This window comes from Spodoptera frugiperda, chromosome 10, assembly GCF_023101765.2.
Source record: "Spodoptera frugiperda isolate SF20-4 chromosome 10, AGI-APGP_CSIRO_Sfru_2.0, whole genome shotgun sequence".
NCBI lineage: Eukaryota > Metazoa > Arthropoda > Insecta > Lepidoptera > Noctuidae > Spodoptera > Spodoptera frugiperda.
The window spans coordinates 7411772-7429056 of NC_064221.1; the positions used below are offsets into that span (position 1 = coordinate 7411772).

The 17285-nt window shown below is 38.5% G+C and overlaps 2 protein-coding genes across 5 annotated transcripts in view; both read left to right on the top strand.

The window, feature by feature from the left end:
• LOC118277330 (nucleolar protein 4) overlaps positions 1 to 17285 on the top strand; it is a 151135-nt gene that overhangs the window by 20215 nt on the left and 113635 nt on the right. The gene's annotated exons all lie outside the window — the stretch shown is intronic.
• LOC118277331 (uncharacterized) lies at positions 12264 to 14459 on the top strand. Its single transcript, XM_035596081.2, has 2 exons — positions 12264 to 12860; positions 12947 to 14459. Exons 1-2 carry the CDS (start codon positions 12519 to 12521, stop codon positions 13643 to 13645), a joined length of 1041 nt encoding a protein of 346 aa, XP_035451974.1. The 5' UTR covers positions 12264 to 12518; the 3' UTR covers positions 13646 to 14459.

The following is a 17285-nucleotide window of genomic DNA, read 5'->3' on the forward strand; positions in this document are numbered from 1 at the left end:
AAACGTTATCGGGTACATCGTAAAAACGCTACGTAAAATGGCGAACGTGCCGCCAACCGGCCCGCACACGTTCCATATTTGAATTTGAAGTTGGAACTATAGAATATTTGAAAAGTTAAAACGAATTTATTCAACGTTTAGCCTAGAATAATGGTTTTAGGGAATCTATATATTAATACGTGATGCAAAAACTTTGGACCACTTTTTACGATAATTACGCGGACGTAGGAGCATAAAATTTGGTACACTTATAGTTTATGTGTAGGAGAAGTGCATAGCGCTAATATTTTTCAAAAATAATGCTTATAAAGTACATTAAATCAATAAATAAAACATTACACACACATGCATAGTATCTGATCGTATTTGACAAAACGTCAAAATCGATAGACATTGCGATGATATTCTCACGTCTCATATAAAAAGAGTTTTATAAAAGAGTTTGAATTAAATAAAAATTATCCTTCAACATACGTTAAGTGGTATTGTAAATTAAATCATATATGGTCGAATTTCGGCCACTAGGCGACCACTAGTTTAGGATAGTTAGGCAACACCCCTAAAAATCTTTAAAATCTAGCTTTTATAATAAAATTAAGTAGGCATGTGAAAAACAAAGAGCTCGCTATATATCAGCCAATAGTTAAACGTATATCCAGTTTAGTTTGATATAAACTACATTAAAGGTCTGCTTCCATTAGTAACTGAGACTAGGTACTTCATTTCAGATTCAGTCCAGTAAGCAAGATGTTACTATAATTTTCCCTATTTAAATCCTCAATATTAACATAAGATTTTCTCTTTATAATGTATCATTATTATCCTCTATCGCCTTAGTTGACAGACAGAACAACTTTATCTTATAGTAACCATGATTATTTCAATGACATTTTTAGAGGAACCAAATCTCAAGTCTCATTTTCACTTTGTATTTAGGTTACAAGCATAACATTATAGCTTCCATCGTCTAGACATCTCTTTCCCCAAAAATCGGTCAGCCTGTAGGTCTTACATGACCAACATTCAGCACATTCCGACCGACCCTCATTAAGATATCGGAACACCTTGTGGGCGGGCCGACCACTGCCCACGTACTCCGGTATGCGGTCACCATCGGACAAACTTTTCGGTTCCTGACAGCTATCGCTTGGAAAGAAAGTAATGCAAGCATGTCCATATTTCGTGTACTGTGTTTTGTTGGTTGCCTGTATTCTCATAAAATGTGATAATAAAATTGTTAAAGAATGATCTGAATAAGTTAGTTAGCTTGACGCAAAAACTGATAATCAGATCCTGTAAATGCCATTATAGGGTTTGTCTACAGAGTAGAAAACTCGATGTATGGGGATGACACTGATAGGTAAGTGTAAGTAAATTTTGTAAAATATCGGGTTCATACTATTTAGTTTTGTATTCTACAAGTAGACAAGTGCTGTAATGGCATTAGGGTAGAGGCTCTGAAGTTAATGTTTCTACTATAAACTTTTGTATTCGAATCAGTCAGGTACTGTTTGATTGTAAAATTAAATACTTTTGACTATGGCTTCTGACTATACCGACCGGTGGCACATGCTACAGATAACTCCGAACACCGACGAAATTTAATTAAAAACACTACAGAAGCAAGAAGATATATAACCAAAACAACATTCTCAAAATAACGCTTCAGAACAGAATCCATTTAAGACATGAATGACGTTTTAAAATTCAAAACTTGCTTCTTCCCCTCCGAGTCTTAAGCCCGCCTTTTGCAAGACAAAATACAACACTAAATCATGCAACTTTTAGAGATCCCTCGGAACGGAGACGTGACGGAGGGCCCGCAGGCAAATTCACACCCCAATTAGTGTCTGATCGAACTTGCGCCAGTGGGCTACGCTTGGACCCTTCGTACAAGAGTTTGGTTTTACTAGAAGCGGCCTCATTATTTTTAGCGAGCTCAGATTTGTTAAATTTTGATGGTGTGATTAAGATCTAGGCGAAAAAGATTAAATTTAATTTGATATAGTAGAAATACATTGATTAACTGCACGGTTGACGCGGTAGCTGGAAAACTGGCTGCCGTGCAATGCCGTGTAGCGGGTTCGATTCCCGCACGGAGCAACTCTTTGTGTGATCCACAAATTGTTGTTTCGGGTCTGGGTGTCATGTGCATGTAAAATTGTATGTTTGTAAACACACCAAAGACACAGGAGGAAATCCTAATGTGGGGTAACGTATTTTGCAAAAGACTCTAAAAAAAAGCAACATAATAATATACATAAAAACTCTCCACTAATATAAAACAATAGATATCGCACAATTAAAACCACACTTCGAAAAGATACGGCCAATTATTCTGAAGAAACAAAACGAAAATTCAAACACCCCTATATAAAATCGAAATATCTGACAGATCGTCCCATAAGAGTCCCACAAATGGCCCATTGTTGTCTCCCACCCATAAGTTGAGACATTCAGCGTGCGTATGAGATGATCTCGATTTTAAGACGGGCCCCGTTGCGGTAACACAGCAATGTAACTGTACTTACATCTGCAGTTTCAGCCACTAACAGTTTCTTAGCCTCAATTTGGAGTTTTAAAGCTTTTTTATTAGTGGGACCTGTATTTTAGACCTCAAACTTGGAGTTGGTGCTACTTGTTCATTATGGGACACTAACGGTTGGTTTAAACTAGCGAACTTTGCACTGTCATAAAGACTGATTGCGTCTTTGGTATTGAAATGTTAAGATTTTTTTTTATTCTTTTTATGGGGGGATAATCATCCGATGACTTCTCCCGCTTTGGGCGAGCCGACAGGGAGTGTCAGGATCTTGTTGACTAAAAACCATCCCGTTCTTACTCCTGCTTTTTGAGCCGGAGCCCCGGTAGACAGTCCGCAGCTCCGGGTCGGAAATGTGAAACTTAATAAAGCATTTATAAAACTCAGTTTTCAAAGTTTAAGAAATAATCAACGCAAAAGATGAACAGTTACAGTGTGCATATTCAGTTAAAAAGTGTGATAAGTAGATATTTTTGCTAAATTCTTCAGAAGAAATGCAAATACAAAATTTCTTACATTATTTTAACTTCCATTTCACGTCTTATCTTTTTGTATCAAAATAGTCATCGAGATCAAACTAAAAAGCAAAACAAATGTCACATCTAGCGTCTATGTAAATGGTACTAACAAACCCGAGTCGCCTATTCCCGGGACGGGCGGTCCCGGCGGCGTTTAATTCCATTCCCGATCCCCTACCCGGGTCGCCGCTAGCTTAATGAGATATTACTACTGTAAAATTATGTCCTCACCTGATCTGCTCTCCTGGTAGCATTTGTACAAATCAATAGAATTGATGGGTATATAAGATGTATTTATGTACATAAGTAAAACAATACATTTTTATAACCTGAAATTATTTAGACGTTACTTGTGGAATCCGCGAACTTTATTTCGTATTTGTTTTTCTTACGTAAGAACCTAATAATTATAAGCCCAATAAAAAAAGAATTAGCAAAATCGGTTCAGTTGTTTACGAGATTTGCGCTTACGACACGTTTAGCTTAGTTTAGCTATTCTATTCTTTATTAGTTATATTTCGACAAACGCCACTCCCTATAAAAGTTTAATAAAACTATCGCTAATGTCACTTTCTATCGTAAGTGATATTTCAAATGATATCTATCGCGTGGCACCTGAAAATCAACTCATTTGTGAGAGTAAACTTCTAGCCACAAACTGAAATTTGCTGAAAACCACTTATGAAACGGTTTTCACACCTTTATTTTTTAAGTTTTTATTAGTTAATCTTTCAACCTATAATGTACTAATGAAGTAGATTTTGACGTTCATAATATGACGTCGCATGCCTTTGAATTTCCAAAGGCTTAGGTAGTGATACACATTTACCATGTTACACCGAGATTTCATTAGTTAATTTAATGTAATGCATTTCTCACGTGGAAGTGATACATATTGCTGCATTATTATCCTAATATTCAGCGGAAATTCTGTAGAATACTACGAATTTCATATCAAAACCCTAAATATAACTTTGTCCACAACTGCAATCAAACTCGTGACCTCATACTAATGATTTGCAGACAGTCGAGGCCCAAAGTAATTTACCCAACACTTACCCAGAACCATATCATACATCACGCGTCCTCTGTTATCATTCCATCCCGATGAATTACGATTTCCATAAAAATAATAAACAGAAGGCTTGGCCTGCACTAAAAAGCATATCTTTTCTTCCCGGATAAGCCCCGGGCCGGGATTGCGGGTTCCCGGGTCGCGGGATTGCGGGATCCCGGGTGTTATCAAGTTATCAATTTAGCCCGCCCCGCCATATGTCGGGATCGGGACGGCCCATCCTTTGTGTCGGCGTGTTTTATATGTGTGGGTGCGCGCGCTTGATGTATGGGTAACGAATACCTATGCGGAATAAAAATCTAGCTCGCATACATATGCACATATATTATGTTGGTATTGTAAGTGCTCAAGCTATAGAAATTCAACGAAGTACATCTATGCCCTCTACGAGATTAAAGAAGCGTTATAACGCTTTCTAAGTGGAGCCTAGACTAACCTTTGTAAGATTGGTTGATAGGTGGTACTTTTTTATTTGCATTTGTTTTGTAGTGTCAAAGATTAGTACATATTCATTACCTCGTTGGTCGAGTAGTCGCGACTGCCGGGTAAGGGGTCTAGGGTTCAATTCCCGGGTAGGACAAAGTTTTACTGAGAATTTTTGTAGTAGCGGAGTCTGGAATTATGTAAAAACCATTTATTTTTTCGATCTGTTTTAATGAATTGACACTGCGAAGACGGAAGAAAAAAAACAAACACTTCAATTTTAACACGTTAAACGCCATGGGGGACACCAGGTGACCGACGTTAGCGGAGGATTTGCCTTCAACAGTTTTCAATTGGCAGTTAAAGACTTAAAACACCAGTAGGTACTTACTTGGAAGATATTTACATTATTAATACATATTTATAAAAAAAGGAAAACATCTAAAACATCAATTAATTAACGCAATCAGCAAGGAAATTACAAAATATCAGTCTCACTTTAAAAATGACACAAAAACTCGCCCCTAATTTAACAGCGGGAAGTCCGCGAGGCAGCCCTGTTCGTAATCCACTTTTAATTTTGATTAATGCCAGCCCTGACCGCGCCGTGTATTTCCGAGCCCGTCTCTGGATGCGGCCCTAATACTTAATTACACAGCCCCTGCATATGACAACAACCTGGCGCTTTTTCACCAATTTTTGGTACTTTAATTAGCACAGAACTTTGTAGGCTGTTAAAAGTAATATACGTGTATTATATGTAAATAGATTACAGCACAAATCTTTTTAAAAGGCCGGCAATGCACCTGTGACTCCTCTGGTGTTGCGGGTTTTAATGGTTGGCGCTGATCACTCACCATCAGGTGACCCGTCTGCTCGTTTGTCTCTATTCCATAAAAAATAGCTCTTTTACACGTCAATACAATACTATAAAATTAAGCTAGATAAGGCCGATTCTATCTTACCACACTGAGAAGAAAAAATTAAACAAACTCAGAGGTTACCGACTCTTTTAAAGTTTGGACCAAGTAAAATCACGTGGGAGATCTAGATGCAAGATCGTTATCTTCTGTTATAACAGTCCACTGTGTTGCTGAAGATTTACTAGCACTGTAACAAACTGTAACTAAGGTTTTGTAACTACAAGTAATATTGTGTACGAACTAATTTTATTATCTTCTTTTGCAGGTAAGTTTCCGTGCAGTCGGACAACATTTTTCTTTCTGTAAGTAAAAGTATCAGTAGTTTTTCAACTGAATAAATGCACCGGAACACTCAGAGACTAGGATAGCATGACCGTATCAAATCTAGTGCAGACACCAGGCAACCATAACTCAGTAGCAGGCGAAGTAACTTAGCGACAGGCGGGGCGGACGCGGCGCGGCTTCCGGGCGCGCTTCCTTCCGGAAATAGGGCCCGTTCCGCCACCGCCCGGCGTTCGTCTAATGGCGCGTGCCTCTATAATGTCATGCCTCCCTGGTACTACCTACCGCTCGTTAGCCTCTGCTCCACGAGTGACGATTTTTTCTTTTTTGTCGATTTGTTTTGTACATTATTATTTTCAGTCTTGGAAAGTCTTGTTAAGATCTTATTTTGCTGCTTTGTTATTTTTAACCTGAAAACCTTTCATAAACAGCTCGAGGTGATACTAATAATCTGATCTCAACAAGATACTGTAGTCGATAGGTATTGTTAGTAGGAATAAGTGTCTATTTACTTTCAAGAAAAAAGTCCTCCATTGCTTTTCTTTTCCAATACCCGTTACGCTTTTGTCAGCTAAAAACTGCACCATTCTAGATGCTACCTACCAGGATGGCATCTTTAATCAGAGGTTGAAAAATTACGTTAATCTCTTGAGTACCTTCATTCCGCTCCGTACTTAGTTACTTACATAACGTGTTGAGCTGCATTGCTGCGGCTACGGCTGTACTCCGCTTATGGAGTGTGGAGATTCCACCTTTAGTAAAATACCAACTACTTTACTATCGTTTTTCTATCTTAAGACTTTAATATTAACGACATAAAACTCTCTCCAATTAACAATGGCATTGATTTGTGTTATTAAAACTATTATAAGTTTGAAAATCTATTCGTCATCCATTCGAAGCTACACTTCGGAACGAGCATCTAGCTTCACTGACGGAAATACTGACAGACAATTGTTTACATATTTCTTTATTTGTTGACATTTCTAAAGTACTTATTTATGGTTTAATTAGAATAAATGATTTGACTTTGAATAAGCTCACAACTTTTCCATGGGACGGTCTTGTTAGTTTATAGGATACCGTTTTTCTGGCGCCCCTGTCCCTCTAGTAGGAGTACCCAGTAGTTTACAAGTTTTCCTGGCGTCCCTGTCCTCCTAGTAGAAAACATCTAACGATCCCTAATATACACTTAACACTTTACAATAGTGGAGTAACGCTACAAATGTACCAATAAAAAGTCTATCGTCGATTTTTCTCACTTCTCACAGCGACCCCCAAAATTCCCGACAATAGTACGACACTCGAGTCAGTAGGTCCCGAGTGTACAATACATAATAGTGTGTACTGTGTATGTGTGTGTGTGTGTGTCGTTAGCGTGTCATGGTGCAGAGTCCGCGCCCCGGGCCGCGCCTCGCGTCTGTCTGCCTGCTTGCGCTGACGGGCTGTACGCCGACGTGAACGGTTTTGATACTTTTATTATTTTATATTTATTTTTGAATTTTATTTTTGCTGGGATGTTTAAATAGTGTAGGGCGTCGTGTGTTTTTAATGAATTGGAATAAGATGAATCTGTTCGTAATATTGAAATTATTAATTGAGTGATTGTTGCTTTACTTGCTTTTCATGTTTTCTAGAGTTACCTGTATGGGTAATGAATTTCTAAACCCATTCTCATATAAAAGAGTAAAAAATCTTATAACACTCTTGGCTTGATGTCGGAGCTCAAAAAACGGATATGAAAACGTTAAGTGCAAGGAATGAATTACCCAAATATACTATAAATATTTTACTATACAAAGAAACTTTTGAAAGAAATTAAATTATTAAAGAATCCGCACTAACATTTCGCACGTCAAAACTGTTTTCTATCAAATCATGTACCATTACAACATTTCTCTACTACAGAAAGCACGAAGAAATATATCACAGTGGCACTAACGACCAAGCACATTGCGGCGCGAGGCGGCGCGGCGGTCGGTAGCTCGTCAAAGGGCCAGGTTCTCGCGCCTCGCAGCCAGTTATACACCCACCTCGCTGTCACCCTCATTATGTTCCTGCGTGAGGATACATTTTGCAAAATGGCGCTTTGCCCCGTGGTAATGCGACGCAGACTTGTCAATTTACAACACTCCTCATTTGTAGCATATTATCCGAAGGGTTTTATGTAACATCGTGAAATTACAGAGCATGGACGGTGTCTATCGTAAATACAAGTTAAGCTTTCGATACGGTTTACGTTTTTCGAGTTGGTTAACCGCTGCCGATGTCGGCAGTTAATAGCAGTGATTTCTTAGCTCCTTGCCTTTATTGCTTGGAGGCATAAAGCTTGCTATTACAGCTTTCTATGCTACATTTCTTAGCAAATGTTTAGACGTTTGCTAATCTAACGTAGAATGTTTCCACGTAAATCTGACATGCTTGTTATAGTTGTAACAACTTTTGCTTGAAGCTAGCTTTTCGCAGCGCTAGCATTGAATCTTTGTTAATTAGTTCTGTTACATAATTACATATGTTACGAAAGGAACAATGACTCGTGTTAGTGTTAGCACACGAAATTACGTAGCCGAATATCCTGTGTTCCATTGCCGTGTGGATCGAGAAACTGTGTATAATTTATTGGTTTTTACGACCTTGAAATTCTCATGCTTGAAATTTATACTCTTTATTGAAAATATGCCTGTATAAAGATGGATGAATACCATAAAAGTGTATGCTAAATCTAAATACAGTACACTACTATCTCCTTCTTCAGAAAACAGCAGACTTTTATACTTAAGCTTTTATTTCAATGAAGTACCTAATATCTCACACTAAGATACACGAGCTATTCGTGATAACGTCTCACCTCTCAGACCTGTGACTGTTCTACTTTTAGCACTCCAGACGGTTTTTCCGGAGGTCAATTTGTACTGGTGGCTCTTCTGACATATCGTGTAACCAATAAAGATATGGACGAACCGTCGGATACTGTTACTGTAATGTTAACTCACTCATTTACTGTTTGCTGTATCACTGATAAATAAGTATTTCAATATTGACGTTACTCTACCTTGCTTCACCGTTGCTATTGAATTTAGTAATATATTTATTGAAGAGCGATCTCTTTGAACTCGCTCTGTTCTCTGTTCTCCATATTTTCATGTTTCTAAGGACTTTCAACTTTATTCAATTTTGCCATCTCGAAAATGTATTTGGTGATATTAAACCCTATATCTTCTTGAACGAAACAATCACAGAGAAACTAAGTTTCATTTCGAAACGATACAACTTTCCGCCAGAGCAGACGTTGAAAAACTTCCCATATGCTTAATACTTGTACGAGCCCACGAACAAAAGCAAGAACAATAATCGTAAAAGCCGTCGCCGGGAACGCGTTAGTATATCACCGTGATAAATATACACGAGCCTGCTAACGCCACGGCAGTGAGAGCGAGAAAATTACTGACCGCACGGCTTCAAAGCAATGCGATGAGTATAAAGCGATATTTATCTGTCTCTTGGCCTCGCCGGCACCAGCACCTATCAAGTCGAGTGCCGCACACACTGATTCACACCCACCATCACCCTTATAATCAAGACTTAAGGCACATTTTCCACCATCAAAGTGGTCGGTTAGAGTGTGTGGAACTATAGCACCGTAGATAGATGTGCTCGCGTGCAGTGACGCAACGCGGGACCGCTTGACATCTATATATAATGATGTTTTGTATATTATGCGTGTTGGATGTGTGTGGTATACTCACCTCAATTTAACATTGTCAGCTGCCGTTTATTCTGTAACTGAGGGGCGGTTAATACGGATAGATAGCTGCGGATTCGCACGTGTCATCAATTGTTCCGCGTTCTGATGAAACTTTGAGCACGTGAAAGTTTTATTAAATGTGGTTATCATTGGTGGTTACTAACAACATGTTTAAGCGCATATCCATTTAAAATTAGATAATGTAATCGTTAAAATGTTAAGTTTCTTTTTTCCTCTGTTGTAAGTCGATTTTATGACTTGACTGGGAAAGCTTCTTAATTATCAAAATTAATTTGAAAACTATGAACGTTTTGCAATATCAAAGAAGATCTCGAATCTGCAACGCATTCATTTAAACAAACGCAATCCCAACACCAACAAACCGCACTTAAGCGAAAACAAAGGCATAAAACATTCAGAAAATTAATTTAAAACCGTCTCAAACAAAAACAGAAGCACTGCAATACGACAGTCGTCCCTTCCAGTTCCAGATTTGATCTCATAACGCGAAAACCGGAGCAATATTTAAGCGTAGTGCGGCACACATTTCCCGGACATATTTCACGGGCTCACATCGCATCGCCGAGATTTCCCCGTCCCGTCTTCCCCGGTATCTTATCGCCTCTAGAGCGGCCGTGTCGTTTCCATCCAGTGACGCGAGCTGTCAGACGCGCCGAGGCGACGCGATGTACGTATATTGCCACTTTGGTTTTATTATGCCGAGCGCACACCAATTGTTCTGATAATAGTTTTCTTAATTAAAAATTGTGAGCTACTGGTGTATGCTATTGGTAATTTTTGGTCTCTATCACATTGGAACTGTAGTCATATCTACTAGAATGAAAGTAACGCTTCTTTGTTGAAAAAAAATATACATATATTTAAAAGTTTTGGTCCTTGACTCTAAATAAGTAAATTAAAAATTGCACACTTATTATTGCAAGATAAATAATGAATATCAATGAATGGTACAAAGTTACACACACTTCATATGAAGAGTACCTACTTAACATTGAAACATATTGAGTTAAAGTAACATCTCAGAACTTCCAGACAGACTAAACATTTGTTTAAGACTATAAGAAGAAAAATATAAGTACGAACAAATATAAGATTGAAACGGCAAAGGAATTAGATATTAACATCAAGAGTTAAAAGCAAGAATGATAAAACATACTGTTTTCAGAACAAATTGTTCATATATAAAAACTAATTACACGTTTTTAAAATGACTATACCTACTAATCACACTTATTCTTCTTGACGTGACTCGTCGGATGTCCATTACTTACAATCAAGACAAGAGTTTTCCTCCTTTTTCCACATACTACTCGTATACACACCTTTCTTTACGAAAAATTAAAATATCTGACCAATGTATTATGCAACGTGCAGTTAACAAACTGTCATCTTTTATTCCAAAACATGAATAAAACACCGCCTTCCGTATATTTAATGGACGTTACGAAAATTTCAGTTTTATATTAATCAGTTTACTTTGAAACTTTACGGGACGATCATTAAATTTCCGTTGGAAAACTGTTCAAAGTAGTGTTTTAATCTCTCCCGGGCGCTGCACCTGCATTCAAATTGCTTTGTCACGGCCCCTTCTATCTTCATTGGGTGCTATTTCATTATTAATCGTTATTTCCTCTACGTGACCCGTTGTACTAATTGCTGCTACCATTCCTTGTGAATTCACTTACAATTTTGCAACTGATAAAATTTCTTATCGTTTTCATGATTCTGGTTCTAAAGCATTAGTTAAGTCATTGAAAATTAAAGATGGGAAAAGTAGAATTATTTTATACTATGTTAGAATACTTCAATTGTGTTTCATAAAATGGTAAAATACTGTATATCTTTTTTCATTGAATACCATTTCAATATAAATAAATGTTAGACTAACACCTGGTAATTACTAATCGTGTACACGCTTCAAAAAGCCAATTTAAAATCCCCTATCAATTTCACGTTAAAAAAAAAGTACTCAATTTCGCAAATTGCGCCCGCAATTATGCACAGGGTCACAACGAGGTTATCGGCTGGTCGGCAAACATGTGCAGACGTTAGGGCGGCGGCGGGCGATTAGACAGAGGCGGCCGGAGCGCGGCGCGGAGCGAGCAAATGGCCCGCGCTACACAACTCTCGTGACAAACTCGACGGCGCATGGCGCGGCCGGTGGCCAGCGAGCGGGCCAAAGTATCATTACTATTTATGCGCCGTAAATAAAACAAGTAAAAAATATATTTTTTTCTTTTTTCCATTATTTGCAACGTTGAAAATTGTTCGCTATATGTACTAGTTTTACAAAGTTGTGGTCATAAAAATTTTCGTGTTAAGTTTTTTTTTCGTCATAAAATCTGAGGGCATAAAACTATAATAAAATTCTACTTTACAGGTCTATAATGGCGATTTCCATTATGATAATTAATCTATGATTATACTTATATGTAGTTGCAAAGTTTGCAATAAGTTAGTTTATTTTTGATGAAAATAACTTAATAAAGTCAATCTCCTAAAGTTATGTTACAGTTTATGAAAAATTTTAAAAAGTTACGATACTCATCAATGAATGTCCGAATACTATATTATCTCAAATCTTGACCACATGTGATAGAAAATTTACATTTTAATGTCGCGAAAACATTCCAAGTAAGTATTCCGATTGAAATATGACAATTGGCGGGCGGTCGCCGCTGTAAGTACGAATAGTCGCCCGTCCGGCGGCCACAAATCTTCCGTTTCACTCAGTGCCCAGCCTCCGAGCCGTGAGAAGAGGAAACAGCACGCTCTAAAGCACGCGACTGCGTGATGCCGGCTACTCCCGAAATAGACCCCCCGCGCGGGGTGCCGGCCCATCGACGTGCTTTTAGTATGCTGCGCGCATGCGAACCGCCCGCACCCTTCTGCGCTCCTGGTACTAACAAAACTAAACTCGCGAAATTAAATAACAAATAACATAATAAAAAATATTAACAGTGCCCAACATAGCATGCTTTAAAACAAAATGGTCGCTATCCTGGCCAACCCCAAGTGGAGCGAGGATCTCACCATCCAGATGATTATCGAGTACGAGAAGCGCGAATATCTCTGGAACCCGGTCTCGGAACACTACAAGAATAAGAAAATAAGGGAGCAAGGATACATAGAAATAATAAATGCACTCAATTTGGTTGACGTCACAGTTAAAGAATTGAAAAATAAAATAAAAAATATTCGTTCGTCATACAGCGTTGAGTTGAAGAAGATTCGCGCGGCGAGGAAGGCTGGCGCGCATGCGTACAGACCGAGCGTCACGTGGTTCGAACATGCAGACAGGTTTCTGCGGGCGATCGTCACACCGAGCTCTGTGAGTCTATTTTTTTGTTGTTTACGACGCTTACTCATGTTTACACATGCACTCCGACTTTATACGGCTGTTACGTTTGTTGATAGGTGGACAACAGTTTGTTGGAGATCCCGGCGAGCGATGACAGCGACGTGGTTCAAGACCTCAGCGAGAGAAAATCGCCGGAAAAGAAAAGTCCGCGAAAGCGACGCAGCTCGACGCGTTCGTCGACACCGTACGTGTTGAATACGCCGTCCCCCCGACCCGGCACTCCGTTCGGTCTGAGCCAGGGCACGTTTGGCATCCTCCCGCCGGTAACGTCCGCGCCTTTTCTCAATCCCCCCGTAGGGATCGCTACGCCGTTGACTACCTCGCTCGCAACGATCTACCCGGTACCTACGAAACAAAAGAAAAGTAATTCGGACAGTGGCGATCACACGGACTTGCCACAAGATCTGAGTCAACATTCCGAGAATGGTAACGAGAACGAGTTCGAGATGTTTGGGAAGTTAATTGCGAGCCAGTTGCGGAAGTTGCCGCTCAGTTTAGCACTGGACACGCAGTTGAAAATACAGACGTTGGTGAACGCGGCGAGGATACAAGCTGTTTATCAGCAATACAGTTACGCAGGCCCGACACAAGAAGCCTTGTCCGTACAAGCTCTGTCCAACGGGATTCTGGCGGGCATGGCCACACAGAGTTCGTTTGCTTCACGGTCCTTGGGCTTAGACAACGACTCCCCCGATGAGATGAACAGGGATTTAAAGACTATCGAATATTCTCTAGGTTCCGAAAACGAAGATTAGAATTCCAGAAACCATTTAAAACCTGTTTGCTCACACACAACCTAAAAGTACCTCATGATTCTCTGTCGAGATAATTTTGAGAATATTGCTCATTATTATACCTTTGTAAAGCGTACGACGCACAATAAATGTCGCCGACCTGGTGATTTGGGTAAAGAGTAATTGTCACTATTTAAATGTATGTGTTTTAGATGAAATATTCGTGTGATCGATGTACTTGTAGTAGAATCTAAATCTGAAAAGATTTTTGTATATGAAGAAAAATCCAAAAGTATGTAGTATTTTTCAAAAACTAGTCATTGATATTTCGGTGTAATGTAGATCTCGATGTTTCGGCTGTGTTATATTATTTTACAAGAAAAAGAAAGTGTTACCATTTTAGAATAAAATCCTTTTTGAGTTAATGATTAGCAACTCCCGAAATGAAAAAGTTGCCAACAATAACGAATTTATTTTAATTGTGATAGGTTTATAAACTAGATATCTGTGTTATACATAAATGTGATTATAGAATAACCGTAATTCTTCGTCCACTGTCGAAAAAATCTGGAAAAAGTCAGTTTTTTTTCGAAAACTCCAACTTTTATCAGATAGTTTTGATAGTTTAGTAGAATACGCCCTTAGAATTAATATTACAGCATGCGTTTCATGATATAATATGAAAACAATTACCTCACTAAATGTCAGTACATATTAGTACAGTTCATACTTTGGAGTGTTATATATTCTCTGTTGTTCAATGTGCCACAATTAGATTGTATACAGATTGTGATTTATTGAGAAATAAATAAATATTTTATAAATGTCATGATAATTATGTAGTTTTACTCCTATACTCGTAAATTAAACTTGGTAAAGAAAAATCTTAAAAAAAAATTATTCATCAAAAATTTCAAGTATCAATATTAGTTAAGCGTTCTATAATATCATGTCATCAATAGCACGTTCCAATAAATTCAAATACAAAAAAAGGTTTAATTGCTGTCAAAAAAAAAAAATATATATTTTATTGTAACACCTTACCGCTTTCGGAATTAGAATGAAAAGTATTTAAATGAAAACTGTTGTATACATGTGTGTACGGTCCTGCCACGATTAATTCCCGCGTAATCCCGTCGACACGTTATTGATTGCCAGGTACAGCATGCCAACCAGTGGCGTGCCAAGCTGCCAGGTATTGGCGTGCCAAGCTGCCAGCCGTCAACGTAGTAATGAGCATTTGTACATAAAAACGTCCCTAGACTTTACACCTGGCTATTTTATTACGTACTTTTATCATTGCGTGTAGAAAATATAAACATTTCTACGTTTTTTCTATGTTTATTGTTAGATTAGGGATTAGATAGGGATTAACCTAGCGTTTTTAAGCAAGATTTTTCAAGCAGAACCATATTCTATGAAATTTTAATGTTAAGTTTTCTATTCAAACTAAAAAACACACCCCTAGCGTTATTTTTGCCCTTTGCCGCTGTGTACCTATTGCTAATTACACAGTAAATAATTTGCTATACAATTATTTATCATTCGCTGTAGTAAATTCCTTACAATACAAAATAGAACTTACTCCTTCAACTTTACAATTTTGACAGCGCGCTTAATTTGACAGCTCAGAATGGCGGGAAACAGTTCGAATGACAGGGAGGGTTTTATTTGCCTTGGGTGCTGAAATGATAGTTCATAACTGGCAGTTTAGTATTTGTATAATTTGAATGATTAATAAAAAGTAATGTGAAATAAACTTCTCTTTTTTGGCAAGTTGGTTCAACTTTTAGAAGCAGGTAATAGTTGAATAAAATCATGATTGGTCGTATTACGCGATTTTAAATACTAATTATATTTTTGTCTTATACGCTCAATAAATTAAGCCTAATTGACTGCACGGTTGGCGCGGTTGCTGGGTAACCGGCTGCCGCGCAAGCGGGTTCGATTCCCGCACGGAACAACTCTTTGTGTGATCACAAATTATTGTTTCGGGTCTGGGTGTCATGTGTATGTGAATGTTTGTAAACGCACCCACGACACAGGTGAAAATACTAGTGTTTCATCCATTGTTTAAAAAAAAAACATTTTTTGAATAGGAAACAAAATGAGTTTGCTTTACGTTTAATGTAACCGAACCTCATTATGAACACATAATTAATTCACCACTAAAATCAGTCGCAGAGTATAAATCGCAACGCAACACACGATTGGCACGCGCTACACCGTCACACACGTCCTTGGGGGGTGAAACCAAACGAAGTAAAGGGTAGCACACACAGATTGCAGCCGCGTCTCGCACCATTACGGTTTAATATTATTCGTCGCGATCAACGGCGCGTGAGCGTGTTATTATGAATATTATCATAATATGCGGTATGTGTCGTGCGGCGTGCCGTGCCGACTGCGCTTGTGTGAAAGAGGCGTTATTTGCAAGCCGCGAGTGTCGATGTGGCTTTATTTGACGCCTTTTGAAAATGTTCTGAATATTTGACACTTGATTTTAATGTGCGACTGTGGGGCAGATGCGTCGCGTTTCGTGTGTTTGCTTTTCTGTTGTACAAGTGAAGTTTTGACGAGTGAAATGTTAAGTAACTATTAAGTTTTATGTAGACTGGATAAATTATTGCAATGATACTAATATTAAATCAAAGCTATTATCTAGGTAATATTGATTTCATAATAAAGTGTTACCGAAGTAGATTTTTTTTAAACGTTGCCCCACATTAGGATTTTCTCCTGTGTCGTGGGTGCGTTTACACACATATAAGTTCACATACACATGACACCCAGACCCAACAGTTTGTGGATCACTCAAAGAGTTTTTCCGTGCGGGAATCGAACAGGCTACCCGTTGCGCGGCAGCCAGTTGCCCAGCTACCGCACCAACCGTGCTGTCCATAGATAGATATATAGATACTTATTAACACAAACTTTTCGCCAGTTGTGTTATTATTAGAAGTGGACGAGTCTGTTGCTACACCGGGCAAGTAGTCCTTACATTAAGGTTACGAATTTCGACAACCGAATATGCACTCATACTGCTAACAAATAAGCTACAAATTAGTTTGCACGTCCATGACTTAGTAGGTCTGTTTGAAGCAGTGGCCGGTAGAGTAATCCATCACTTGCCTGCTTCGCGCGTTCGTAGTTGTCACTGTCTTCCAAGTATAGAAATTATGTTTGTGAATTATTTTCTTAGGAGAAGAAATTATCCTATACAAATTCTAGTGTAGATATGTAGCAAAATTAGTTTTACGCAGTGCAGTGTTTTAGTTTTGCCAACTTTTACATTCTTTAAGGAATAATTTACAACTTGCCTTTTTTAAACGGGCAAGTGATATATCGATTCAAACGAAGCACAGTGATTTTATATTCTATAACATTTTTTTTTTAATTTATCGCTGTCAATATTTTAGGAGTTGGTCTTAGCAAGAGATTGCGTAGCCGGGCGGTTGGCATCTAATCACAAGTCGTAGCTCTCTCAAATCCTGAAGAATATTCATGTACTAACTACTTAACTATTGACTGCCTCGTTGGTCGAGTGGTCGCAAGTGCAACTGCCGAACAAGGGGTCTCGGGGCAAAGTCGGTTTTTCGAAAAATTCTCAGTAATAGCACGGAGTCTGGAATTGTGTCCTGGAGTATATGGCAATAGGCTC

Coding starts and splice junctions, on each gene's coding strand:
- LOC118277331 (XM_035596081.2), top strand. CDS start 12,519: ATGGTCGCTATCCTGGCCAACCCCAAGTGGAGCGAGGATCTCACCATC. Junction 12,861..12,946: donor CGATCGTCACACCGAGCTCT/GTGAGTCTATTT, acceptor GTTTGTTGATAG/GTGGACAACAGTTTGTTGGA.